Here is a 27,140-nt window from a genome sequence, read left to right as displayed (position 1 = left end):
CAGGATCTTGAACATTTTTTTAGACGGGCAATCAATCCTACCAGCCCACCACTCTCTAAAGAACACCGTGGCATGCTTGAAGGCCAGTTTCTCCTCAGATCTAATATGGGCCCTTAGCTTGGTGATCTCTTCTTGTTCCTCAGCTACAGCATTATTCTTGGCTTCAAGTTCCATAAGCTGGAGATAGATAGCATCTCTCCTTTTCCTTCTAATGATAGTAACCTCTTTCCTAAAACCAATGAGAGCTTTTTGGGACTCTCTTAGAGCTTGAGACCAGGCCCCGCAGAAAGCAGGGGAGTGCGCTTTGCTCAATGCATTCACCCAGATCTTCTTGAGTTCTTTTTGCACCACCTTAAGTTGAAAGAGGGAAGCGTCAGTGTGAAACCATGAGTTTCTAACTTTGGTGGCTTTGTCATCCAAGGTGACTACCAGAGGATAATGATCCGACAAACAAGAGGAAAATTTAGGTTTTGACTTGACCCTGGAGTAGATGTTTTGGCTAAATCCGATGAGATGTAACATCTGTCTAACCTTGCCTTCCTGGCATTATCGCCAGAGGAGTAGTTCTGCCAAGTGAACTCAGCTTCCTCTCCTACATCCCACAAAGAAAAGAGCTCTTTGACTTGGACCCAACTCTCTTTCTCTAATCCTTTGATTACTTGGCCCAGGCCTTTGTATCTATCCGCCTAAGGACTCTACCATGTTGAAATCTCCTACAATGACTACTGGGCCATCCATCGCCTTGAGCTCACTCCACAAATTGGCTCTGTCAGCAGAGCAGCACCTCCTGCATAGACGGAGCAAATCTGAAACTTAACTGGTTTAACTATCTTGGCTGAAATCCAGTTAAAGCCCCCAACAACCGAGTTAGGGGAGACATCCCAATTAGCGGGCACACCCAGGACAGCACCTCCAGAGCCTCTAGAATGAGACGAAGAGAACCATCTATGATCCTCAGAGACCTCCTTAAGACGGCTAGAAAGATCGTTGCCATTGGTTTTGACCTCCTGGAGGGCTATTATCTCCGATTTGTTAGAGCGGAACCACTGTTTCAACTTCCTGGCTTTGATGGGGTCTGAAAGCCCCTTGATGTTCCAAGAGACAATCCTCATTTATGGGACTTCTTATTGGATTTCTTGGACTGGACTCTGATGGGCGAAGCTTGTGAAGCAGCTTGCATAGGTCTTTTGTGGTCTTTGTGGATCTCCATAGGAGTGGAAAGCCCAGCCCCCTCCACCTGTACTTCCTTGCCTTTATAAGTAGAGGTGTCTCCCGCCAGAACATTAACATTCAGTTCTCGCATTGCAGATTGATCATTTTCATTGACCTGATCTTCCAGCGATTTGCCCACCTCTGCTTCTTCATCAGAGCCCGAGAGAAGAGACTCATCAACTTCAGATTCAACCCACTCCGGCAAAGAGGCTAGGAGGGCAAACTTATTAATAGATTTAGCCCTAGTCTTAGAAGCGTCCTTCCAGGTTTCTTTGGTCGCCCTCTTAGGGGGGGTGACTCTAGCTGCTTTAGGGGCTTGGTGAAGGGGGGTGGCATCTGGAGAAGCTGGGGAAGGGGCGTTGACGGAGGTAAGTCGAGGACAGTTTCTGACGAAGTGCCCAGTGGCACCACAGTGAAAACAGGCAGATGGGAGGTATTTGTACACTATGGCTTGCTCAAAGTGTTCACCATCGTCGGTGAAGATATCAATCGTCGCTGAGGGGAGATCCAGCGAAATGTCCATTTCTATGAGAACTTGAGGGTGCCAAGAAGACACATAGTCCGAGCGGGGTTTTCCTCCCAGGACTTTCCCCAGCTTCGAACCAATGACTCCTAGGTGATTATGGTAGTGGAGGGGCAGATTAGGAAACTCGACCCAGACAGGGTAGTTAACCAAGGCAGAGGCTTCAGGATTGAAATCTTTGTTCCAGCGAAAAAGGCTGAGGGGGGAGTTACGGATGAGCCACTGTCCTCTGCTGAGGACATCAAAAGCCATATGCGAGAGCTTGAAGACGAACAGATAGTGGTTTTTAGGAAGGGCCTGGATGGTCTCCACTTCAGCACCAATTGCACCCCACTGGAGTCGAATCTAGCTTCTGATAGACTCTGCTGGGGGTCTAGGACCCGCAAGCAAACCGATAAGGGCCCTATTCTCCAGATCATGCTGTATTCTTCGGATTTGAGAAGAAGGAAGAGTGACTGAGGGCTTACCTCCAATATGTGTATTTGCTCCAGCTGCACCAACGCCCCCGTTAACAGAGACGGTCAGATGGCGAAGGACCTTGGGCATCCGCCAGCGAAGGAGGGAGATTCAGGGCTGGGCCGGCGACAACACCATGTGCCTTGAGAGCGGATTCCATGGGTAGGCCATGGAAGGCTTCGTGAACTGCCTGAGGAGGAGACGGGAAGCACGAAGGAGAAGGAGCAGCGCCGATGAGGTCGACCGGACGAGACGGCGCATTGAACTGGAGTAAGGAGGGCGCATGCAGCTGCCACGCGTTAGGCTGAGGAAAGCCTGACGCGGCGGCCATGCAGACTGCCACGCGTTAGGCTGAGGAAAGCCTGACGCGGCGGCCATGCAGACTGCCTCGGCCCCGACGGAGCGTTTGATTTGACTGATGGTTGAGAGCTTATGAATAATAAGCTGCTAATCCTCTGCGTAAATACTGATTAACTACCGCTAATCCCGACCTTCAAATCCAAGCAGAAGCAGAGGCAACATCGCTAGCCCAATTCGTAGTTACTTTGCCGCTTCCAAATTGCTTTTTGTTGATCTTCCTTCGTCGCCCACATTTAAGGTCTTTTCTTCTTCTAAGTGCATCGTCGTCATTCCCACGTTAAGGTCTTTTCTTCTTGTGAGTGCAAGAAATCATCACCGCCGTCGTCGTCGTCGTCGTCGTCGTCTCCTCCATCGATGGGGCTAGTCGCCTCCTGCCTGGCCTCCTGCTGCGCTTCGTGCGCATGCGAGGCCTGTCGCTCTGTGGCGGGCGGCATCAGCCGCAGGTCCGCCCGCATCGCCTACTGCGGCCTCTTCGCCCTTTCTCTCATCATTGCACTCATCTTCAGAGAGGTGGCCGCACCCGTCATGGAAAAGATCCCATGTAAGTCACACATCTCTCTCTCTCTCTCTCTGTGTGTGTGTGTGTGTGTGTATATGTGTGTGTGTCTCTCTCTCTCTCTTACAAGTTAATATCTAAGTTCGTGGAAAAAAACAAGTTAATATCTAAGTTCGTGGTTTTTCCTACCTGAAAAACTAACCTTAACTCTGCGATTATTTAAAAAAAAGAGGCTAAACCCTAGTGCCAACTTTTCTCCTTTCTGTTATACCATAACACAAACTTTTTTCGTTTCTGTTATACCTGCGATGGTTTTTTCTTTCGGATAAACCCTAATCATATTAATCTCAGAGAGAGATCTGCAGTTTTCGCACAATTTTCCTTCCAGGGGATTAGTAGGTTTCTTTCCCTAGCCGCCCTAATTTTGGCAATCCATGCGGAGTACAGGTTGAAGACTCTGTGTGTGTGTGTGTGCGCGCACACATGGCTTCACTATGTCATCTGCTGCACCAATTAGGGTTTATTCATGTGCGGGTTTGCAAACTGTGCAAAGTTAGGGTTTCGCCTCCCCCTCAGTCTCTCTGTCTCTCTTCCCCTGATGCGTACACCGGCACAGCTCCTTCTCTGTTCGTTGCCCTTCTGTACACCATGAAACCCTAATCCCTGTGAAAAGAGACCTTGTTGTCATCACCTTGGTGGATATGTATGCTAAATGTGGCTTTTTCGCCAAAGCACGAGAAGTGCTTGAGAATTCTAGTAGAAAACGGAGTGGCAGGATACGCTGAACATGGTCATAAGGAGGAAGCGTCAGACTTCCACCATGTACAATGCTTTTATAGGCATGAAGGCCTTATCTTTTGACGCTAGATAAGAGGGTGTTCACACTTCTAAGGACACTTGACCAGACTCTAGACTAACTCCAAAATGCCCAACAAACCCCCCTTCGGAGTGATGGTTCATGCATAATCTTTGGTAGTCGTGTACTCCAACACAAGCAAAGACATGAACCCCGCAACTGGCTCAGTGGCTCATGAACATGGACCTCGCAATTTGTTCAATGGCTCATGAACATGGATCAGAAGCTAAAAGCATGGCTCAACGGATGGCTCGGGAGTCGGTGCAAAGGACCGAGAGGTCTCTCCGGGGGACAAAGACAACCTACATCGGCATACCAAAACAACCCTCCCTCACCTAAAGTAGGGGCAAAAAGGGAATGATCGAGCGGAGCCTTTTATAGAAACAAGGCGTTACATAATCCAAAAGGATCCAAAAAATATATAACTCAGATTTTGGGGGACTTTTTGGGCAGAGAACCCAAGACTACAAAATAAAAAAGGACTAGAAGTTGAGGAAGAAGTCTCCCCTTGATGTCGATGAAGATCCTTTTGAGTCATCGTTTCCAAGCCAATGTGACTTGGGGCTTATGCATAGTTTTTGAGGAAGATACGACCGATGAAGCCCATGATCTTGAAGAAATTCCCAAAGTTGTAACAATGGGTGTTGTAGTGTCAACGATCCCATAGGTCATGCATGTGAAGGTGTTCAATGAAGACCAAGCAAATTGCTTCATGAAGGAAGCATCAGATGTGCATCCAAGAACACCACCACAAATTTTCCCAAATGTTCACGAAAAAGATCGTTCATCATATGCTGGAAAGTGGCTGAAGCATTGGTTAACCTAAAAGGTAATACGACAAACTCGTAATGGCCATACCTAGTCCGAAAGGCGGTTCTTTCGACATGTCTTTCATGAATACGTATCTGGTGATAGCCAGTACGTAAATCTATCTTCGTGAAATATTTCGCTCCTGCTAACCGGTCAATTAGGTCATCTGATCTAGGGAGAGGATAACGGTTCTTAATTGTCAGCTTGTTGAATCTCTTATAATCTATACACATTCTCCAGGTGTTGTCCTTCTTTCTCCTAAGCAACACAGGTGCACCCCAAGGTGATTTACTTGGACGGATTTGGCCTATCCTCAAATAATCTTCGAGTTGTAGAAACTCATCTTCCTCAGCTTGGCTCATCCTGTAAGGTGGAATATTGACAGGATGGGCACCAGGGATCAAGTCAATACGATGGATGATCTACTGCCCTTTCAGGTGGTAAACCCGATGGCAGTTTCTTAGGAAATACATCTTGAAACAAATCAAGTATCTTCTGTAATTCTTTGCTTTCAAACACACTTAATTCATTGACATCCATGGAAGGGATGAGAAAGGAAGAAAGTGGAATTAATACACAATGGAAAGCGGTATACAAAGAAGAATCCATTATATTTTCAAAATCAACTGTGTTTACAAGAGGTCCCTGAGAGGGATGTATACAATCACCTAAAATACTATACTGGGTGTCCTTATGCTGAAAAGAAAAAATATGACTAGACCAATCTATCTGGACTTGAAGAGTCTTAAACCACGCAATCCCTAATAACAAGTCTACATTTTCTAGGTGCATAACATAGCATTCCAGGGTATCTTTGTAGTCTTGAATCTGGATTGGAAGCATCTTCACCTTTCGATCCCATACTTGCCTTCCCGCAGGTAGGCGTACCTCATAGGTATGATCGCTGGGTGTCATATCAAGACTCAATTTTTGCACAAGTTTGTAGTTAACAAAGTTGTGTGAGCTGCCAGGGTCTAGAAGAATGTGAATTCTATGGCCATTCACTTCTCCATAAACTCGGAGAAGATCATGCAAGCCAAATACTTTAGAGTTGAACAACTAATCAGAGCATGTACTAGGGCGAGAAAGTACAGTAATTGACGTACCTGTCAAAGTGTCTTTGGCTTGGGTCCTGCGTTGGTCTTTGCACCCTTTTGCTTTGGGCACTCGTCACGCATGTGTTCTTTTTCCACCAAAGCAAAGCTTTGCCTGAGAGGAAACCTGCTGCTAACTGGATCTTTTTTCCATCATCATATGGATGAAACTGAAAATGGACTTGCCACTTATGTAGCCAAGTGTCCACGATCTCCTTGGTACGTTGCTTTTGCTCGCCCCCAAACGGTTCTGGAGTAATATTGGGGCCTAAAGCAGAGGCCAAGGTATCCATACCCGAAAGAGTAGATAAGGTAGTGGTCAAGAGAGAGATGGAGTTCTGCAAAGCTTGCATCTAGGCGGCGATTTGTGCCTGACGTTCCGAAGAAGAAGCTTCGAGAGCAACTTTGAACTCTTGGAAATCTGATTTTGACACATAATCGTTAAAAAGATCGGCATCGGTATCTTCCGTAGTCGGCAAGCCTTCGCGTTTGACAAGGGGCTCCAACTCCGATTCTTGGGTCGACATCGTGAAGAGGGCAAGTGGAGAGAAAATTCGATCTTTGCACAATAAAAGTGCGAGGAAACTTGAGAGCTTGAGAGCTTAAAAACTTGAGAGATGTGTGGCAAGAAGCCCACTTAAGGGGTTTATATAACTGTTCCCAAAAGCTACTTGAGCTTTTGCTTTTGTGTTATATATATATAGTCTGCTTTCTTAAAAAAAATACATCTTTAAACCTTAGAGGGGACCTTTAAACCCTTTAATAAGGTTTAGCAAAAACAAAAGCAACGTCAAGCGTGGGTGTTTTTGTTTTTAATGAAAGAAAAACAAAAAAAAAAAATCCACCCCTCACGTTTGCTTTTCGCTTTTTTGCTGCGCCTGATTTTCTGCCACCCGACGGACTGCCTTGCGCTCGCTTGCGAACACCGCGTGCGATCAGCGCCCGCCTGTATGAACATGCCGCTGACAAGCTTGCCCGACTGCTGTTGGCTAATTTGACGTGCCACGCCGGCGCCTTCGCAAATAGCCAGGCTGCAAGCCGTGTGCGCCTACGTGCGCTAAGCCACCCGCCTGCCCGCTTGCGCTGTCCACGCCGACAGCCATATGCTTGCGCCGGTTGTACACCTGCGCCACAGCACGCGTGCAAGCCCGACTGCCTGCAGTACCCGACTGTGCATAAGACAGCCGGTGGCCTTCTCTCTCTCTCTCTCTCTCTCTCTCTCTCTCTCTCTCTCTCTCTCTCTTTAGACATGATGTGGGGCATATACAGGCTATATGAGCAGGTCTTTGGGAGAGTCCGATGCCTAGGAGGCTTGTCCGACACAGTTGCTAGCACCATTGGTGTGAAGCAGGGGTGCCCGCTCTCCCCCACGCTCTTTGGGCTCTATATTGATGAGGTGGTCGATTACATCACACAGGGAGGAGGCTCTGGGGTTGAGCTATCAGGTATTACTGTCCATGTTATGCTTTATGCTGATGACATCGTCTTGGTATCCGACACGCAGGTTGGGCTTCAAAGACACCTTGTGGCTCTCAATGACTTCTGCGCACAGCAGGGGCTCATAGTGAACCTTGGGAAAACCAAGGTTATGATCTTCCACACTTCACCCGCAGTCAGGAGCCACAGTACTCTCACATTAGCAGGAGGGAGGGTCGAGGTGGTGAGCTCTTATGTTTACCTTGGCATCACATTTACTAGCTCAGGCAGTCCGAGACAGAGTGACCCGAGGGTATGCAGCTCTTGCTGGCCTTGAGCGTCAGTGTCATTAGGCACATTTTCAGGAACCCCGCACGAAGGGGTGGCTCTTTGATACATTAGTGACACCAGCCTTGATGTATGCAGCAGCGGTTTGGGCACCAGGGCTTGCAGCCTCCACATGGGTACAGCTGGAGAGACCACAGATCTTGATGCTCTCGAGGATGATACGCAGCAAACCATCCGTCCCGCACGACATTGTTCGAGCTGAGTTTGCTGCACCACCTATGGCAGTGGAGGCATTGTTCCAGACGATCTCCTTTATATACAGGATGAGGGAGATGCCCATGGAGAGATTATCCCGCCGAGCTTTTGAGGCATCCAGGCAGCTGGCCGAGGCTGGACACACTGGATCTTGGTATGCATAGATGCTACAGTGGTTCTCACATCATGGTATAGACATTGAGCGGTTGCCACCTTTTCAGTATGATCAGTCTGCTCCACGGGGTTACCTCTCTCTCAATGAGAGGAACAGAGTGATGAGACAGGACATATGGCAGCACTACATACAGGAGACATGGACAGCACCAGAGAGCCCACTACCACCGAAGATGCTGTATTACAGAGACCACTTTATGAGCATCTCAGGGGATGGGTTTATACATCGACCGCGGTACATGGATGTATACATGCCACACAGCTCTCGTGTTGCTATTGGACAGCTACGAGTCTCTCACATCAGCTAGATATAGAGGCTGGGAGAGCGGCACGGGTTCCTAGAGCTGAGCGGATATGCAGATTGTGCCGCGAGGAGGTGGAGACTGAGGATCACTTTGTATGTAGATGTAGAGTCCACCAGGGGGTCAGAGATAGATATGCAGGATTGTTTGAGGAGCACTCTTCACTACATCAGTTGATGGAGGCCTCGGACCAGTGACAGCTTGGTAGACTACTACTAGAGCTTCATAGTTCTCGAGAGAGACTCCTCCAGACACCCGCTCCCACTAGGGGTGGGAGACAGTCCCAGCTCACAGATTTCTTCTAGAGAGCTATGCCAGTGCCAGCTGATGTACCACGTGGGGTGACCGCACAGAGAGCAGAGGAATTGAGAGCCAGGAGGAGACCTAGACAGACTGGACATAGAGCACCCCGACTCCGTCACCGAGAGATAGCAGCTATCCGAATGAGACACCAGATGGAGACACAGGAGAGACTAGCTCGCTTTCATTCAGACTCAGGGTACATGTTCATGCCATTCACAGCCTCAGCATCGGCGATGTATGATATCTTATATCCCTCTTATGGCACTGGATGGAGTTAGACATAGATCTGCATAGCATGCTTGTACTACCCCTTCAGCATATAGAGATGCATCTTGCCTTAGCACTCCATCCATATCCCCACCCCCCTTATATTGTTTGTATATGGGCTCCACCGATCCATGATGATTCACAGTTGTATCCAGACACATGCACACTTTTTCTTTTGTTTCTTTTCTTCCGATGACCGGAAGAACACAGTTGTATTATTTTTTGTCTCATAGGCCGACTTTGGCCTCTCGTAGACGTTAATATATCTTTCTTTCTTTCTTTCTTCTCTCTCTCTCTTACGAACAACCAAAAGCAAACGTGCTTTTTTTTTTCTGTTTTCTCTCAACAGTTCATGGACTGCACAAACACGAATCTAGCCTTCTTCTTGCAAACAAACAACCCTACCATCAACCTACACCCTCATCACGGGTTTCTTTGATGAAAAACCTGATGCTCGTACCTGGTGTCGTTCGCCGCTTGTGTATTGTTTCCGCCTCATGTTGCCTGTGTACTTATTTCGCCTCATGCCTGCGTGGACGTATTGTCGCCTCACGCTTCTGCGTACCAGCCTTACCTCCTGCAGCCTGTCGCTCCTGCCCGTACCATGTGTTCTAGTCTTCTGGGTCCAGGTCTGTGCTGTTCAGTGTTGGCAGAGCGTGTCAACAATCATCACGACTCACGACTCTTCTTATCTTTCAACAATTCCAAGGCAAGGCAACAAGCTTTTCTCTCTCTCTTCTCTCTCTCTTTCTCAGTTTGAACTTTGAAGCTTTTAGATTATTAAAGTTTACACATGTCACAGTCTGCACAATCTGCAACAAATAGTAAAATTTAAAACTCCTCTTATTCTCTCATAGGCCCATTGGGTCTTTAGTAGACGCTTAATATATCTTTCTTTCTTTCTTTCTTTCTTTCTTTCTCTCTCGAGTCTCTTCCCCTTATGCAGTAGACAAAAAAGGACGCATTTCTCTCACGCGCTTTCTCTCATGGATAACTTTGAAAGGCTAATTAATTTTTTGCCCGAATTTACAGAAATCATGGCTTCCTCGAGCTCAAAGCGATGGATAGAACAGTATAACACGATGGGAGGTGCAACACGATGGAAATGTAAGCAATGTAACAAAAAGAATTCAGGAGGAGAAAATCGTGTGAGAGCACAGCTATGCCATATAAACAATGAAAAAGCACAAGTGAACAAATGCCCAGGTACAACACCTGAAATGCGTAGAGAGCTTTTGGCAAAGTATCCAAGGGAAGAGGAGAAAGCATGTGCACGAAAGAAACCAGCAATTTATGCATCTTACTTCACTAGACATAGGGGAAGATGCAAGCATGGGAGACGGACAACAGTATGGGAGACTTAGGAGCTTTGCATTTTACCAGGATTTGTAGCCTATGGGTGCAAGCTCTGGCAAGCAGCAAACCTTGGGAGCAGCTTGGGATCCCCGCAAGAAAGAGAGGGTAGATGCAACTGTTGCAAGGTTCTTTTATCATGATCATGTAGAATTCAATTGCCAGGTTCCCATATTTTATTGAAATGTTCCAAGAGATTGCACAGTATGGCCCATTATACAAGCCTTTTTCCTATGAGACACTACGCACCACGTTGTTGCAAAAGGAGAAACCTGCAATTGAATGTGCTTTAGAATCTGTGCATGAAAGTTGGGCAAAGAATGACGTGTCACTTATTGCAGATGGCTGGAGTGACACTTGAAAAAGGTCCATTCATGGCATGGTTGCTTATTCTCGAGGAAGAATGCAAGTCATTTCCTCACATGATGCTTCTGGGACTGGAAAAACTGCAGATCTATTGGGTAGGAGGGCAACACACACACACACACACACACACACACACACACACACACACACACAACCTCAAGCACAGAGAAATGTGAGTGCTGGAAAAGATGTACTCAATAATGATAAAATGAAAGTACAAGTGAGTACATAAAGTAGTCTAGGGCAAAGTGCCAACACACAAGTGTGTTCACACAGGGAAAAAACTTGTGTCCAGTCATCACAGGGGAAAATGCCCTTGAGTAAGCTGTGTTCACACCTGAACTAGCCGGGAGTGGACATGACCAACAAACCCCCTGTCTACCGTGTGCTACACGCACGCAAGACTAGCTTCGAGGTTTGGGGAGGCTTGGAGCTAGGCAGGCTGATTGGCGAGCTGAGTTAGGGATAGACTAACGGGCGGGCACCCAAGTATGGACGGGCGGGCGCCCAAGTGTGGACGCCCGATGACCGGCCAAGAGCCTATAAAAGGGTGGCCAAGGTTAGTTATTGGGATATAGAGAATCTCGCGAGTTTGTGAGAGCTCTATGGTCTTGGAGCCTGGATCTAGTGCAGACGTGCACCTGCTTTACGCAGCCGAGGCCGGCAGCAATCTCGAGGCCCGCGAGGGTAGCTTCGTGGCGGTATGGGATGTCGTGAAGAGGAGATTGGTCGGTACGTCAACCTAGTTAGCTCAGCTCGTGGCTCGGTGGAGACAGCCAAGACTGTGGGCTTATCCACGGCTGTCATGGTTGGGAGGTGAGTCAGGCCTGCATCCCCTTGTTGTTTGTTTGTTTGTTTGTTTGCAGGATTCGAGTCTAGTACCAGGAACGATCACGAGGAGATCCTTGGGGATTTGACACCCCCCTCAAGTGAACGGTGTGAACTAGAAGCAGGGTGATAAAGCTGTGAATGTTGCCCTGCACTATGCTCCACAGTAAGAGTGATCAAGAGAGATCACGATGTCAAAGATGAGCTGCAGTGCCGATGGGAAAAGCAAGCACTATATGACGGGGAAATAGAGAAGCCCCAATGTCATAGTGCTAATGCTAGAGCACAGTAGTACATAAATGCATCACCTGAAATGCATGGCAAAGATCATGTGGACATCAATTGCATCAAATCAAGAGGCATCACATAATACCCCCTTGAAGGCAAGCATCCAAATGCCAAGCTGAGTTGCATGTAATCCATATCAATGACAACAAGAGAGCAAAGCATAGCTCTGGAACTGCACCAGTGATAAGCATAAGAAGAGGTAGCAGATATATGCATGTGTAAAGGCAACAGGATCGAGAAGTCATGCCTGTGAGACATGCAATGTAAGCTGCAAGCATAGACACAAGAAACGCCCGTTTCCAAGGGTAGAAATGTGAAAACGTCGTTTTTGGGGGACCGTGATGCATGAAACGTTGTAGAAATGCTAATCGACTTGCAACGGCCGTTTCTCATAGGGATCATATGAATAGGCGGGCTGGAAACGGGCGGAAACATGCAGCTAGCTTTGAGAACACGTGGCCCATCTCATGTCCATTTTTTATTAGAAGCGTAGCCTTAAGCTGCCCGTTTTTTTTTAAACTTTTGAAGCCCGTTTTTAACTTTTGAAGCCCGTTTTTTTTAATAGAAAAGCACAGCTAGTTTAAAAAAAAAATAAAAAGCGTGCATAAGATAGAAAAGCGTAGCCCGTTTTTTTCCAAAAAAAAGTGCAGCACGTTTTTTTTCCTTCCATTTTTTTTTCTAAACATTGGGCATAAGCTCGTTTTTTTATGTACGTTGGATTGTGGGCCGTTTTTTTATGTACGTTTTTTAATACGTTGGGTTGTGGGCCTGTGGTTGCAGAATCTGTATAAAAAATAGAGCAGCTTGTACTTTCTCACAAGAGTCTCTCTCTCTCTCTAGACAAAGGATCCTGACAGATTTCTTCGGCACCAGCACCAGCAACCCAGCCCACACACCTCTTGATACCTCCTCCATTGGGCCATCAGGGCACCGACCACGCTCCTAGGGAGTCACCACTGATAGAGCAGTTATCTTATGTCGTGCTCGTCGGCCACACGCACTAGGATCCCGACCGCGCTCCCAGGGAGTCACCACTGATAGAGCAGTTATCTTATGTCGTGCTCGTCGGCCACACGCACTAGGATCCCGACCACGGCATCCTCACCATCGCCAGATCAGAGCCATTATTGCTCGGCATCGGAAGCGTCTACCTACCTCGCTTCTACAACCTCTCCATTCTAGATAGCCCCATGGCGGAGATACTTGATCTAAGGAGTGGGCAACACTTCAACTGATCAGCATACATGGATCTACCTGATATACATTTTTCAGTATTTTCCAGTATTTTGGTCGCCTGCTGTCTGCCGTACGGAGCAGTGTACGGAGCAGAGTAGGCGCCTGTACGGAGCAGGGCAGACTGGAATAGCTGTACGGAAACAGTTGTCGGCGAGGGCCTGTACGTGCAGCTGACGGCGAGCTGTACGGACACTGATGGCGAGTGACTGAGGGGCTGCAGCTGAAGGCGAGTGATTGTACGGGGCTGCAGACAGCTGAAGGCGACTGTCTGTACGTGGCTGCACAGCTGAAGGCGACTTACTGTACGGGCACTGATGAGGCGACTGTCTGTACGTAGCTGCAGAGGGTACGGAGCGAGCTGCAGCTGTACGGGCAAGACAGGTGAAGGCAGCTGATGGCGTGGAACTGTACGGGCAGGGCAGGCCAACTGGCTCTGATACCAAAATGTAGGGTCGAGCTATTAGGGTTAGGGTTTGGAAGGCACACTAATAGGAAACGTGAGTGTGAGAGAGAGGAACACGACTGCTCATATATTGATTGTGATAAAATGAAGTACAATAGCCACATAAAGATGTGACCTAATAGTGTGTTCACATGGTCCGGCCATAAATAGTGCCAGGTGGACCAAATCACTTATAAACCTTTATAAGTGAAACTAAGCTAAACTGGGAGAAAAAACCTCCACTAACTGAAGTAAAAAGTGCCCCAGTAAGCTACTGATGATCACTAGCACTCCCCTGGGTGCATACACAGCATAAAACCCGACAATGGTGAGGCAACAAATAGAGCAGCTGGTCTAAAGCTTGAAGACAGGTATCCGCATATCACCTTTAGTCCATGCTTTGCTCATTGTTTGAGCAACTTATTGAAGGATATTGGCAGCTTGCCATGGGTTGATCTACACATTCAAGAAGGCAAGGAGATAATAAGCTTCATTCAAAACCATCAGTTTATTTTGAATGAATTCCACAAGAGATCGCCCAAAAAGGATATCTTGAAGTACTCGGAGACACGCTCTGGTTATAACTTTCTCATGATGAAGAGGTTATCCAAAGTGAACTTGCCTTTGAAGCAGTTGGTTGTATGCAATGAGTGGATGGGATGGGCTCTTTCTCGGTCAAGAGCCCGCATATAGGTTGCGAGAATCAAATAAGCCTTTACATTTTGGGATGAAGTCAACACTATCAATGCTGTGATGAAGCCGATCATGCGCTTGATGCGGATTGTAGATGGACGTGATCCATGCGTTGGCAAGGTTTAAGAGGGGGCTAACCGAATGATCAAGAAAATAGGGGAAATGGGCTTGTTTGATGAGAAATATGCAGAGGTTTGAGAATTATGTGAAGCATGATGGAATGGTTATCATTCTCCTATGCATGTTGCTGCGTATGTCTTGGATCCCGAGTTCCAAGGATGTGGACAAGCGGCCGATGATGAGGTGATGGATGGTTGGGAGACATTGCTTTCTAGGTAGGTTCGTGATGATGATAAACAAAGGCTGGTGAAAGACCAACTTGGATTTTATCGCAACAAGTTGGGAAGGTTTGGATCGGCCGATGCACAGAGAGACATGTTTAAGATAGGGGTTGCTTTATGGTGGGAGGATTATGAGGCTCGTACACCAGAGGTTCAATCATTGGCAGTAAGGATCTTGTCTCAAGGTGCAAGCTCCTCTCCGATTGAGCAACTATGGAGTGTGTTTGGCCATGTTGCATCCAAGAAAAGGAACAAATTTGGGACAACAAGTCAATGACCCATGTTGCATCCTAGAAGAGGAACAAATTTGGGACAAAACAAGTCAATGACTTGATTTTTGTAAGTGCTAATTTACGTTTGCTTGGTGATATAGCTTTTCCCAAATCAGAGAAGTTTATATTACTTGATGAGGAGTCCTCAGATGATAAGGAGACACATGGACTTGCAAATGTCATGATCTCAACACAAAATGAAAGAAAGAATTCTTTGTAATAATTATACTTTCTTCTATGTTTTTCATGTTTTCCTTTGAATTTAGATAAGCAAGAAAATCCATTCATTTGGATAGATTCGTGCATAGGAGCTGGCTACTGGTGAGTGGCCATAGGTCATGGTGGGTCCATGCAGTGGGCTAGAACATGGATAGTGCACACTTTCACCTATATGACCTGATTGGACGCCTATGGCCGGAACTCAAGCATACCAGGGTCAAGCTCGCACACAGAAAGGATTGATGCGTAGGAGTGTGGGCTAGATCCACCAGAACAGACAGGTACAATCGATAAGATGGCATGACTAATTAAAGTCTATGTTAGAGTGATTGCTTGATTTTCATTTTACACGAGTTAGATGCATTAGATTGAAAAACCATTATTGTTTTGTGAATGTGGACGGAACAAGCTTCATTTGACTCCCACTTTGGGGGTTCTCTAAAATCTAGGGTCAGGCCCTAAAAAATTGGGACCTCGGTTTGCCCTAAGAAGACTAACCCTAAAAAATAGAGATTTCCTAAAATTTAGGAATCACTTACTATATTTAGTAATTTTTGCATCCTAAATGTGCTTGCTAAATTTGGAGGTTTCTATTTTTTGGCAGTTGACACCTCACCACAGAAAGTTTTAGAAGAATGCACAAGTGTCCCAACACTTGTCACTTGAGCTCCAAGTGTTCTAGAAGAATGGACAAGTGTCCCAACACTTGCCCACCTTCTAACATGTGCTGGACACTTGTCTTTTTCAGCCTTACTTTCCCTCTTAAGCCTTAAAGCTATCTTTTTCTATAAATACAACCCTTTTTCTCTCATTCTACACACAACTCCCTTGCTGTAAATCAGTCTCTACTCACCCTAAAGCAGCCCAGCCACTTGGGTAGGGTACAACTCCTACCTCTCCATCCACGCTTCCACAGGATGTAACTACTCCATCTTCCACCTTTTTCCATGTTGTCCATTATTGCAACAAGTCTGTAAATGAGATTTTAGCTCTATTATTACTCCAATTTCAGCTTTATAAAGTCTCTTTTCCCTTCATCTTTGGATCAAGTACAAAGTTGCAGCCATTGTACAACTCTACATCAACAAGAAGGCTGATTACTCTTGTCTCCCATTCGGGCTTCTCACTATCTATGCATTGTAAGAAAATGCATTTGCATACTTGCTTGTTTTTGTATGTTCATTAGCAGACTTTTGAATGGTCTGTGAGAGTGAAGATTGCTTCTTCTTCACTCTCAGGTTGATTGTAACTGAACTCAATTCTTAAGTACTTGGATTGAGTAGAAATAAATTCCCATCTTGGGAGGGGTTGCCCATCTTCAACCCTCAATCTGGCTCCATCATATGTCTCTTAACTTTACTTCCAATATGCATTGCTATCTTATGCACATGTGTTGTAATTAATTTCAGCATTGAGTTATTTGGAGTTAGTTTTGTTATTCATCTATTTTAAGTGTGGAATAATCATCGAAAGTAAACGTGAATATTAATTGTTAAGCATACCACGTTGTACGGGGCGCTTAGAGTGGTATCAGAGCTTTGGCTTGATCCCATACCCCCTACACAGGTAGTGCTTGTAATTAGTATTTTCTTTAGTTACATGTGTAGTGTGACTTTACTCTTTGCATTTGCCTGTTTCCCTAATCTTACTCATCTACATGGAGACTCAAGCTACCCACGAAAAGCATGTGGGAGAGCAGAGTACTTTTTTGAAAGCAATAGAAAGCCTTTGGGAGGAAAATCAATTGATTCGTCAGCAACTCTCAAATATGGAGGCTACTAAGAAGAATAGTGTGAAGAAGGAAAGAGGCCGATCAGTCTCAAAACAATCAAAGAGGTATCGTCAAAGTTCTTTGTCATCGAGAACGTGTTCTTCTTCTTCTTCCTCTTCTTCATCAGATGGGAGTTCACACCATTCTCGTGGACGAAGCTATCAAAGGCAGTCTCATCAACATCCTCGCAAACGTCGTCGAGATCACCATCTTCTTCTCCATCTTCCTCTTTGACTTCTTCAGCATCAAGTTCTGGGCATAGAAGAAGGCAATCAAAGAAGACCAAATCCTTATCCCAGCTTGAAAAGAAGATCAAATTCAGTACGTATGATGGTTCTCGTAACACCGATCTTCTTCTTAAGTTTATTCGTCAATTTCAAATTTTATATGGTCGTGATAACTATAAAGAAAAAGAAAAGATCAAATTTGCAGCTCTTCATTTGACTGACTTAGCTCACACTTGGTGGATGGGGTTGGAATTGCGACCATGCTGTCCCAAAATCTTGGAGGTCTTTTATTTGAATGCTGAAGGCCCAGTTTCTTCTCGTTCATTTCAAAAGCGATGTGAAGATGGAGTGGGATCGGTTTTGGCAAAGAAAGATTGTCTCTTGATGATTATACAAAGAGATTTTGGACGCTACTCTTGAAGGTTCAACACTTCAAGAAAATCAGCAACTCCGAAAAGATGAGGAAGTTCTAAGGTGGCCTACACTTCAGACTTTGTACTGCTCTCAATCATTATCGTTGCTCCAATTTGAGAGAGCTCATAGACCATGCAGAGACATGGGAAATAGAGCATGGCAACAACAAGGTGCTTCAAAAGAATGAAAAGAAGAGGTCCTTTGACAAAGGGGATGACCTTCCAATGCTCCTCAATTCTGCTCCAACATGTATTAGTCACATCCCCAAACATTGTCCCAACAAAGGACAAAACAAACCCTCCAACAACTCCATTCCACAAGTCACAATCAATGCGATAGGAGATGTGGTGGGGAACACAACGCACACCCCAGAGATGTGCCAACTATTGAAGGCTTGGGGTCAAATGCAAGGAAAGCAAGCTCTTTTCTTGATAGACCCTGCAACCAATGAGAACTTCATCTCTTGGCAATTAGCAAAAGAGCTTGGCCTAAGGAATGAAGATATGGATACTCCATTAGAACTGCACCAAGCTGTTCATCCTGATGATGGAGATGCAGAGAATGAAAGAGTGCACAGAGCGAAAGCAAATAAGCACTAGAGTGTGCTGAGTAGAGAGTAGCAACTATGCTGAATATACTGAAGTGATACAGTCCCAAGCAAGAGACATAAATAATCTCATAAGTGAGGGAGCAAAAGAAAGACTAGGCAAGATGGAAAAGTGAGAGGCCAGTCCACCTATTTATAGGTAGGAAGGGTTGGCCGATTGGACATGCTACTATTGGCTGACTAGACATGATAAAGTTGGCCGACTAGGAAAATACATCCAGGTTGGGAAAAATCCTAGAAAAATATATAAAAAAAGGGTTGGCTAGCCCACAATCAAGGGCCATGGAAAAGGGACCAAAAGGACACCAAACATGGACAGAAACTGGGGATGAAAGTGCTAACACCCCCTCTCAGCACCAGATGCTGAACATACTCCAAGAAGCCGAAGATGAGGAGCCAAGGAAGCCTGAGAAACTGGCTTGGTGAACAAACCTGCAGCATTCTCCGCTGAAGGACAATACTCAAACGCGAATCTCCAGTAAGAACCCGTTCATGAACATAGTGATACTGTATCTCAATGTGTTTCGTTCGAGCATGAAACACAGGGTTCTTGGCAATGGCGATGCAACTCTGATTGTCACACCAAAGTAGAGTAGATCCCGTAGGAGGACAGCCAAGCTCCTCCAATAATCTCCACAACCAAATCGCCTCACATGCAGCATAACAAACCGCACGTAAACCCTCAACCAACCCATCCTTCGAAGCTCGCTGTAGAAGTTGATAGCTCAAATGGCCAAACCGAGCATGCCAAAGAGTAGAAGAAGAACCAGAAGAAAGCAGAGCGGTCAACTTGTACTAGACCACTATCGTGGACTCCCTGAGCCAAGATGTTACCAGTCTGCTTATCACGAATGGTAATCTCATAATGAGAGAAGATCACCTCTGCACCCTGAGCTGTAAGAGCACTCACTGACAAAAGGTTAAATTCCAAATCTGGAATGTATAGAACGTCATAGAAGTACCTCTTGTCCTCGGAAGAGCAGAAGATGGGGGTGGTGCCATGTCCATGCACTGGCACGGAAGAAGAATCACCCAAAGTGATCTCGCCTGACCTGGCAGTGAAGTCCTCGAACCAATCTTGATGGGGTGTCATGTGAGCACTAGCACCGCTATCCACAATTCACGACCGCGACTGAGAAGTCACAAGAGCAAGTATACGACGAGTACTTGCTAATAGAAGAATACCATCATCCTTCTTGTTTTGAGACACCGCTGTAGAGGAAGAGTTCTTTGCTTCTTCATCCCGCTTCTTCTTGTGACATTGGGGCGATTTATGACCCTTCTTGTCACAATAATGACACTCAATGTCCTTGTTTTTAGAAGATTTACTCTTGTCTTTATCCTTGTCGTTATCCTTGGAGTTCTTGTTAGAACCCCCTTTCCCTTTCTTCTGTTGATTCTTCCCTTTATTTCGCGCAGCCAAAGCTCCATGAGAACCACTAGAGGTGCCAGTCCGCTCCTCAAAGCGAGACTCAATCTGCATAATGGAGGGGAGAACTTCCTCCCAAGTAAGTGGAACAAGACGGGAGAAGAAACAAGTGACTGAAAATAAGCATCAAACCTCTGTGGAAGTTTGGAGAGAAGCTGAATAGCCATATCCTCTCTGGAGATATCCTTGCCACAACCAACAAGCTCGTCCCGGAGATCTTTCATCTTCGAGATGAAAGCAGATAAAGATGGAAAGGCTGAAACCGACAAGTTCATAAGCTGCTTTTCCAACGCCAAAATCCAACCTGGAGACTTAATCTCGTAGAGATCTGCAAATGCCTTCCAAACTTCATGTGCAGCATCTGTTGTACGCACATGAGAGAGAATAGAATCTTGACAGTTCAACATCAGAAAGGAGAAAACACGACGATCATTCGCCTGCCAAATATCAATCTATGCCTGAGTCACACCACCGGAAGCAAGGGTGGGAGGGGTGGCATTGGCAGGTGTATGTTTTCTTTCTGTTTTATTTTCCATTCCATGATGAGATATGCCAAGGACATTATTGTATCACTTTGGTCTCATAGGCCCATTGGGTCTTTAGTAGACGCTAATCTTTCTTTTGCTCTCTCTCTCTCTCTCTCTCTCTCTCTCTCTCTCTACGTACGCACACGCACATGCGCACGCGCACAGTCACTTTATTTTTGTGTTATTGAGAGTTTCTCTTTGTCAAACTTCAAATTTTAGTTTAGCCCTTTTTTGTCACATTCTTCTTATATATTTGTGGAAAAGGTTTCTTCTTAAGATTATTGTGCCTTACTTGTAAGCTACCTACTTTTGCAGGGATCAACACTTTTGCTCACGTTCCAGATAAAGAGTGGTTTGAAACGCAGGCCGTGGTGCGTGTGAGCCTTGGGAATTTCTTGTTCTTTCTACTTTTCGCTGTGCTTATGGTAGGAGTGAAGGACCAGAAAGACACACGGGATTCATGGCACCATGGAGGGTGGTTAGTGAAGTTTATCATGTGGTGTGTGCTTATAGCCTTGATGTTCTTCCTTCCAAATGGAGCCATTTATGCATATGGTATGCTTTTGATGCCTTTTAGGTGTGGGTATTTGATAATGACAATTGAAGACATTGATTTACTGTGGATACGTAATCTTGTAATCTCTCTATGTTTGCAGAGACCATGTCCAAGTTTGGCTCCGGAGTATTCTTGCTTATCCAAGTCATTCTCTTGTTGGATTTTACACATGGGTGGAATGCAGCATGGGTGGAAAAAGATGAGAAGTTTTGGTATGTTTTGGGAAAGAAATCATTCAAATTAAAAGGAATAAATATAATGAACTTAAGTATTTCGGTACTATAGAAGGCTTAAGTTGTTATGATATATTTTTTAGAAGGCTTGTTAAGTTGTCATGAGATACTTTTTATTTGTATATTCATATGTACTCGACTACCACGTCATCAATGCAATGTCATTGCCGCCACATGATCATTGCCATGCGGAAGTGCCACATGTCACCTAAACTGACCTACTCTGCTTGTCGAGTGCTATATGATGGCTGACTACATACTCGTAGGTGTGTCACATTCTTCCCTACTTGTGTTGTAGTTGTCCTCAGCTGCATGGCCTCTTAATAAGCTCTCAACAATGGGCGAGACTCGTCCGTGAACTGATCCTCATCAAACCAGATTGTTTGGTGGATTGGGTAGTCCTTGAACTTGAGGAGATACTGGAGTTGTTTTCAACGAGAACCTTGCTTGTACTGATGCAAAACAACCTGCTCTGGTACCAAGACCTCTTGTAATCCTACATCATCCACCAACTTGGGTTCATCCTTATCCGGTGGTAGATTTACTTCAGATGGCTGAGAAGCCTGTGAAGATCCTGACACTCCCCACGTTCCCGGTGGACTGTCAGTTGGAGGGGAACAACTACGGCATATGGAAGGTAATGATGGAATCTGTTTTGGGGTCTTATGACCTTGTTGATTTCATTGTTGTTGGGGTTCCACAGCTAGAGTTAGAGGAAGGCGAGTTACCCTCTATTCGGAATGAACACGAGGCATGGACACAGTAATGGGATCGTGTCAGTGCCAGAGTCCGTTCTTTCATCTTCCTCAATTGCACACCACAGGTGATCAACCACATAAAGCATATGACGCTGGCTAGAGGTATTTGGCAGCATTTGGCTTCTCTCTACAATAGGGTGTCACCCATGAAGAGAATCTCCTTGGAAGTTCAGATGTGGGTGATGAATCCTGCAAAGTCGTCGATGATGCGGAAGCACATCAACAAGCTGCTTGCTCTTCAGCAAGAAGTTCTCCAGGCAGGGAAAGAGATATCATCAGAGGATATGGCCATAACGTTGCTGTCACAATTGCCTTCTCAGTACTCAGCCTTTTACTCTTCATTGATTACCAGTGGCAGGCTCAGCACCATCACATGGGAGGAGCTGGTGCCCATGGTCTTGGACCAGGAAGAGCGATTCACGAACCCTCCACAAGGCGGAGGTTCTGAGGCCTTAACTGGCCAACGGTTAAAAGGCCGTAATAACAACAACAAGGGCAAAGGGAAGGCTGAGAGGACTTGTAATGATTGTGGCGAGAAAGGCCACTATTGGAGGAAGTGTCCCAAGCAGACTGGGAAGAGTGCTGATTCTTCAGCTCCAGCTACAAAGACTCCAACCTTTGTGCACTTAGAGATGATGGACACGGATGCTTCATCTTCTTCGAGCGAGGAGGCAGTTGGCTTCACCGCAAAGGATACTCGGGAATGGATTCTCGATAGTGGTGCTTGCAGGCACATGACTCCTTCCGGTGTCACCAGCTTGGACATTTCCCAGTCTGAAAGGGGTCTGGTGGACTCGAGGATGTTTAAATATTTGGAAAGTACAAGCTTTGGGAATGGGGGATTATCCTAGAATACAAAGGACCACACTCCTAAAATTTAGGAGAGTTGCTATTTTTGGCCCGACTCCAATGGAAATTCTGTTCGCGTCATTACATCTGGAATTGAGTAGATACCAAGAGTTGGCAAAGTGCCTATGACAGAATGTCTACCAATTGGGATATTTTTAGAGATAAAGTTTATGGAAGGACCCATCTCTTAGATTGGGACATGTGGCAAGAAAGTGGACCAAAGTGAGACAAGTGGCCTGACACTTGTTAGGAAATGGATCAAAGTGAGACAAGTGGCCTCATACTTGTCACTTCAGCTATTGTGTGGCTCTCCACTTGTCATTGTAGCCTTCTCTTGCCATTTTAGCTCATGGGAGGCCCAAATCTATAAATTGGAGCCCTCTCTCTTCATTAATAGAGGCTCTCTTGCTGCACACTAGCCTCTACCACCGTTGAAGGCTTCCCTAATGATGGCTACTCTCTTTCTCTCTCACTTGAAGGTTGCCCATGAAGAATACCGGCTGTATGAGACTGTTTTGGAGGCTTCCATCGCGAAGAAATACTGAAGGCAAGGGTATTCAATCATTTATTATGATTTCTAGCCATTGTACTTGTTGTACCAGCATTTGTACTTGTTGTACCTGCTGTACCAGCCACCGTACCGGTTGTACCAGCCATTGCACTTGTTGTACCAGCATTTGTACTTGCTGTACTTGTTGTATCAGCCACCGTACCGGCTGTACCAGCCATTGTACCTGCTGTACCGGCTGAATGGAGAGTTGTACTTGCTGTACCCATTCTATTGCATGAAGACCCGTGGTTTTTGGGGAAGAATCAGTACCCACACGGAGGTATTTGGATTATATTGTTGGCTCGGCATTTCTACAGCCTATGTTCCGGCTTGGTTGCCTCGTGTTGGGCTGTGTTATGGCATTTGTATATGGATAATCCGGCATCTCCTGTGGGGAGAGTAAGGCCCTCAAAGCTTGTACATGATATTATTCTCCTTGGGTAATAAAATACTCCAAGGGGGGGGGGTCGGCCCATTCCGGCCTCTATGCGGTGTTGACTCGTGCAAGCTCCATTTTCAGCATTTGTGGATGTTTTGTCCAGCTTTATGTTTTATGCAAAGTGATGATGGATATGTGTTAAGGCTGTGGCCATGTTTAAGTGTTTTAATATGCATTGATGGTATCGACAAGTGTGTCAAAGGCCCTAGTCCCCCGGGCACCCGCCGCGAGTTTCATCCGGTGACTTCTTTCTGGATCTGAAACGGCAGTCAGGTCGCATTTTCATTGGTGACAATTCCACAATTCCGATACACAGTGAGGGCCGGATGGAGATCATTCTCGATGGCAGAGGGGCGAAGCATTCCTCTCGTGTTCTTTACGTCCCAGCACTTGGTTTTCATATGTTGTCAGTGCATTGAGGTATGCAAGACTGGCTTCCGGGTGGAGTTTGAGGAGCATTCTGTTACTTTACGGGACCGCGAGACTGGCCACGTTGTTTGGGAAGGCGGCGTGGAGAATGGTATATACAAACTCTCCGCACTCTCCTCTTTGACAGGTTCTCAGATTGGTGACTTGTGGCACTTTCGATTTGGCCACTTAAATGTGGATGCACTGCGGCGAGCTTTTCGGGACCAGATAGTGGTTGGCTTGCCAGATGTTGGCAGCAGGCAAGGACGCTGCAGTTCTTGCATTCGTGGTAAGTAGCACAGGGAATTCTTTCCGAAGCAAGCTTCCAGGCGGGCTTCGAAACCATTGGAGTTGGTACACACTGACTTGTGTGGACCTATGTAGACAGCATCCTTGGGTGGTTCTTTGTACTTCATGCTGCTTGTTGATGATTGTTCCAGATTCACATGGGTTTATTTCCTTTCACAGAAGGACCAAGCTTTTGCTCGGTTCTAGGAGTGGCAAATAATGGTGGAGAAAGAGTCTAGCTTGCAGGTGAAGACTCTTCGGGTTGACTAAGGAGGTGAATTTTCTTCTAATACTTTCGTGAGATTTTGTGCGGAACATGGCATCAAGAGGGAGCTGGCCAATACCGGTTCGCCGTCAGAGAATGGAGTAGTTGAACGTAAGAACATGACTGTGGTAGAGATGGCGAGGATGATGTTGGAGCATCGTGATCTTCCTCGTCCACTTTGGGGAGAGGCTGTGGCTACGGTTGTCCATATCCTCAACCGTTCTCCAATGACTTCAGTACCGAACATGACTCCCTTTGAGGCATATTTTGGCAGGAAACCTGATGTCTCCCATTTCTGTGTTTTTGGGAGAGATGTGTATGTTCACATTCCGAAGAAGCAGAGGGGGAAGGTCGACTCAAAGTCCCAAAAGCTTACCTTTGTGGGATATAACTCTCTTTCCAAGGGATACAGGTTATATGATCCAGAGAGGAACAAGGTTGTTGTCAGTAGGGATGTGGTCTTTGATGAGCATGTTCTGGTTTCCCCACTGTTGATGAGCGGCCACTTCTTGGAGACCCAGAGGATTCTGATGATGATTCCTAGTCGATTGTTCAAGCTGGACAACCTTAGTCAATTCAAGAGGTTGAGCCCGCAGCAGCTGGAGATGAGCCCCCGTAGCATCAGGAGGCTCCGCGTTCTGTTTGAGTACCCAGGTGGTTAGTGGACACCCTTCGGGAGTCGGGTGTCACGGAGCTTTCCTCCGAATGGACCACAGAGGACGGACCTTAAAGATCGCACAAAGTCCATGATAAAAAGTCATTTAGCAGAGCTTTTACAGGTAAACTATGGTTTGATGTCTCGTATCATGCAAGACAAAGAGTCCACTTCCGTCAAGGAAGCCCTTGCACAGGATACTTGGAGGAAAACCATGCAAGTGGAACTGGATACCATTGAGAAGAACAACACTTGGGAGTTGGTACGGAGGCCGTCGAAACAGTCTATCATTGGTGTCAAGTGGGTCTTTAAGACCAAGTATACGTCAGATGGGTTGGTGGACAAACACAAAGCCCGACTTGTGGCTAAGGGTTGTGCTCAGCGGCCTGGCATCGACTATGAGGATACCTTTGCACCGACAGCGAGGATGACCACGATTCGGACCATTCTTGCCCTTGCTTCTTCTCAGCGGTGGCTCGTATATCAGATGGATGTCAAATCTGTGTTCCTTAATGGTGACGTGCAAGAGGAGGTGTATGTTGAGCAACCTCCAGGCTTTGAGGTTCGAGGATCAAAGGGTATGGTTTACAGGTTGAGGAAGGCCTTGTATGGTCTTAAATAGGCTCCCAGGGCTTGGTATTAGAAGATTGATTCCTTCTTTCTCCGGACTGGATTTCAGAGATCGGTTGCAGATCCCAAACTATATCTCTTTCAGGAACGCGGCATGGTAAAGTTAATCATCCTTTATGTGGATGACCTCATTCTCACCAGGGGTCATATGGAGCACATTGCAGTGATGAAGGCTGCCTTGTCAAAGGAGTTTGAGATGACCGACTTAGGCTTACTCCACTTCTTCTTGGGATTGGAGATCTGGCAGACCCAGAGGGGGTTCTTTGTCTCTCAGCAGCGGTATGTTCATGAGTTGCTTGAGGCCTTTGGGATGGAGAACTGCAAGCCTATCACGTTGCCGATGGACATGACCACGAAGCTGACAGTGAATGATCCTTGTGAGCTAATTGATGCCTCTCTGTACCGGAAGCTAGTTGGTTCATTGATCTGGTTGCTGAACACCAGATTGGACTTGAGCTTTTATGTGGGGGTGTTGAGCTCATTCATGCAGATGCCGTTGAAGTCTCATTGGGACACAGGATTGCGGATCTTGCGGTATCTGCAGGGTACAAAGGATCTTGGACTCTTTTACATAGGAGGGGGATTGATGGATGGAGTCAGACTCCAAGGATGGAGTGACTCAGATTGGGGAGGAGATCCACATCAGGCTACAGTTTTTCCCTCGGCTCAGGAGCGGTTTCATGGAGTAGCAAGAGGCAGCCAACTATTGCCTTGTCGTCGACAGAGGCAGAGTACCGGGCTACTTGTGGTGCTGCTTGTAGGGTGGGTGGCTGCGGAGGTTGCTTGGCGAGATTGGGTTTCCACAGAAGGAGCCCACAGTCATCCAGTGCGATAACCAGAGCTGTATCGCTATTGCTCGGAACCTGGTCTTCCATGCCCGGACCAAGCACATAGAGATACAATATCACTTTGTTCGTGAGAAGATCTTGGTTGGTGACATCTTGCTTCTTTATTGTTTGACGGAGGACAATGTGGTGGACCTCTTCACGAAGTCTCTACCTTAGGCTATGCTCCGGCGGCACTCCAGCTCTCTGGGGTTGGTTCCACATCCAAGAGCTGAGAGGGGGTGTTAGCAGTCATCTCCTGTCTGTATATTTACACCAGGGCCGCTGCTGTGGGTGTGCCCGCCCGATTTAAGTGTTTTTTCATTTTTCCCCACTCTCCATATTTTTCCTATTTTTTTTCCTATTTTTTCCCTTGGTGTGGAGGGCTGTATCACTGCTCTGCTGCCCCCAAGCTCTCCCTTGTATGCTGCTTGACTGTCCAGAGCTAGCCGACAGGTCTACTGTTGGCTGACTGTGGGAGCAGGTCATGGGCATGTTGTTGGCTGTTTTTCAGCAGGCCAACTGGCTGCCTGGGGCCATATAAAATGGCCCCTTGCCCCCCACACGCCATATCTTGTATTCCGGGATTTTCCTATGATGGTAGAGGCCATATTCCAGACTATATGCCTACTAGACAGATTCAGAGAGATGCCACAGGACAGATTGTCATACAGAGCTTTTGAGGCATCTAGACAGCTGGCTGAGGCAGGAGATAGAGGATCATGGTATGCACAGGTCACACATTGGTTCTCACAGCATGGCCTAGACATGGATCATCTACCACCATTCCAGTATGACAGGGATGCACCACATATCCGTCTCTCATAGTGAGAGGAATAGAGTATTGAGACAGGACCTAT

General features: G+C 46.3%; 1 protein-coding gene across 1 annotated transcript in view; it reads left to right on the top strand.

The window, feature by feature from the left end:
• Positions 1-2,798: 2,798 nt before the first annotated feature.
• The window catches only part of LOC147639145 (uncharacterized), an 80,650-nt gene continuing 56,308 nt past the window's right edge, over positions 2,799-27,140 (top strand). The window contains exons 1-3 of the mRNA XM_086787713.1: positions 2,799-3,092; positions 20,141-20,380; positions 20,482-20,593. Of these exons, the coding sequence (XP_086643839.1) occupies positions 2,906-3,092; positions 20,141-20,380; positions 20,482-20,593 (539 nt within the window). The 5' untranslated portion in view covers positions 2,799-2,905. The remainder of the gene's footprint in view (positions 3,093-20,140; positions 20,381-20,481; positions 20,594-27,140) is intronic.

The sequence above is a fragment of the Cibotium barometz genome, chromosome 4, assembly GCF_041138505.1.
Source record: "Cibotium barometz isolate CiBa-2024 chromosome 4, ASM4113850v1, whole genome shotgun sequence".
Taxonomy (NCBI): Eukaryota; Viridiplantae; Streptophyta; class Polypodiopsida; order Cyatheales; family Cibotiaceae; genus Cibotium; species Cibotium barometz.
Note: the sequence above shows the minus strand (reverse complement) of the source record. Positions and strands in the feature narration are given on the sequence as shown.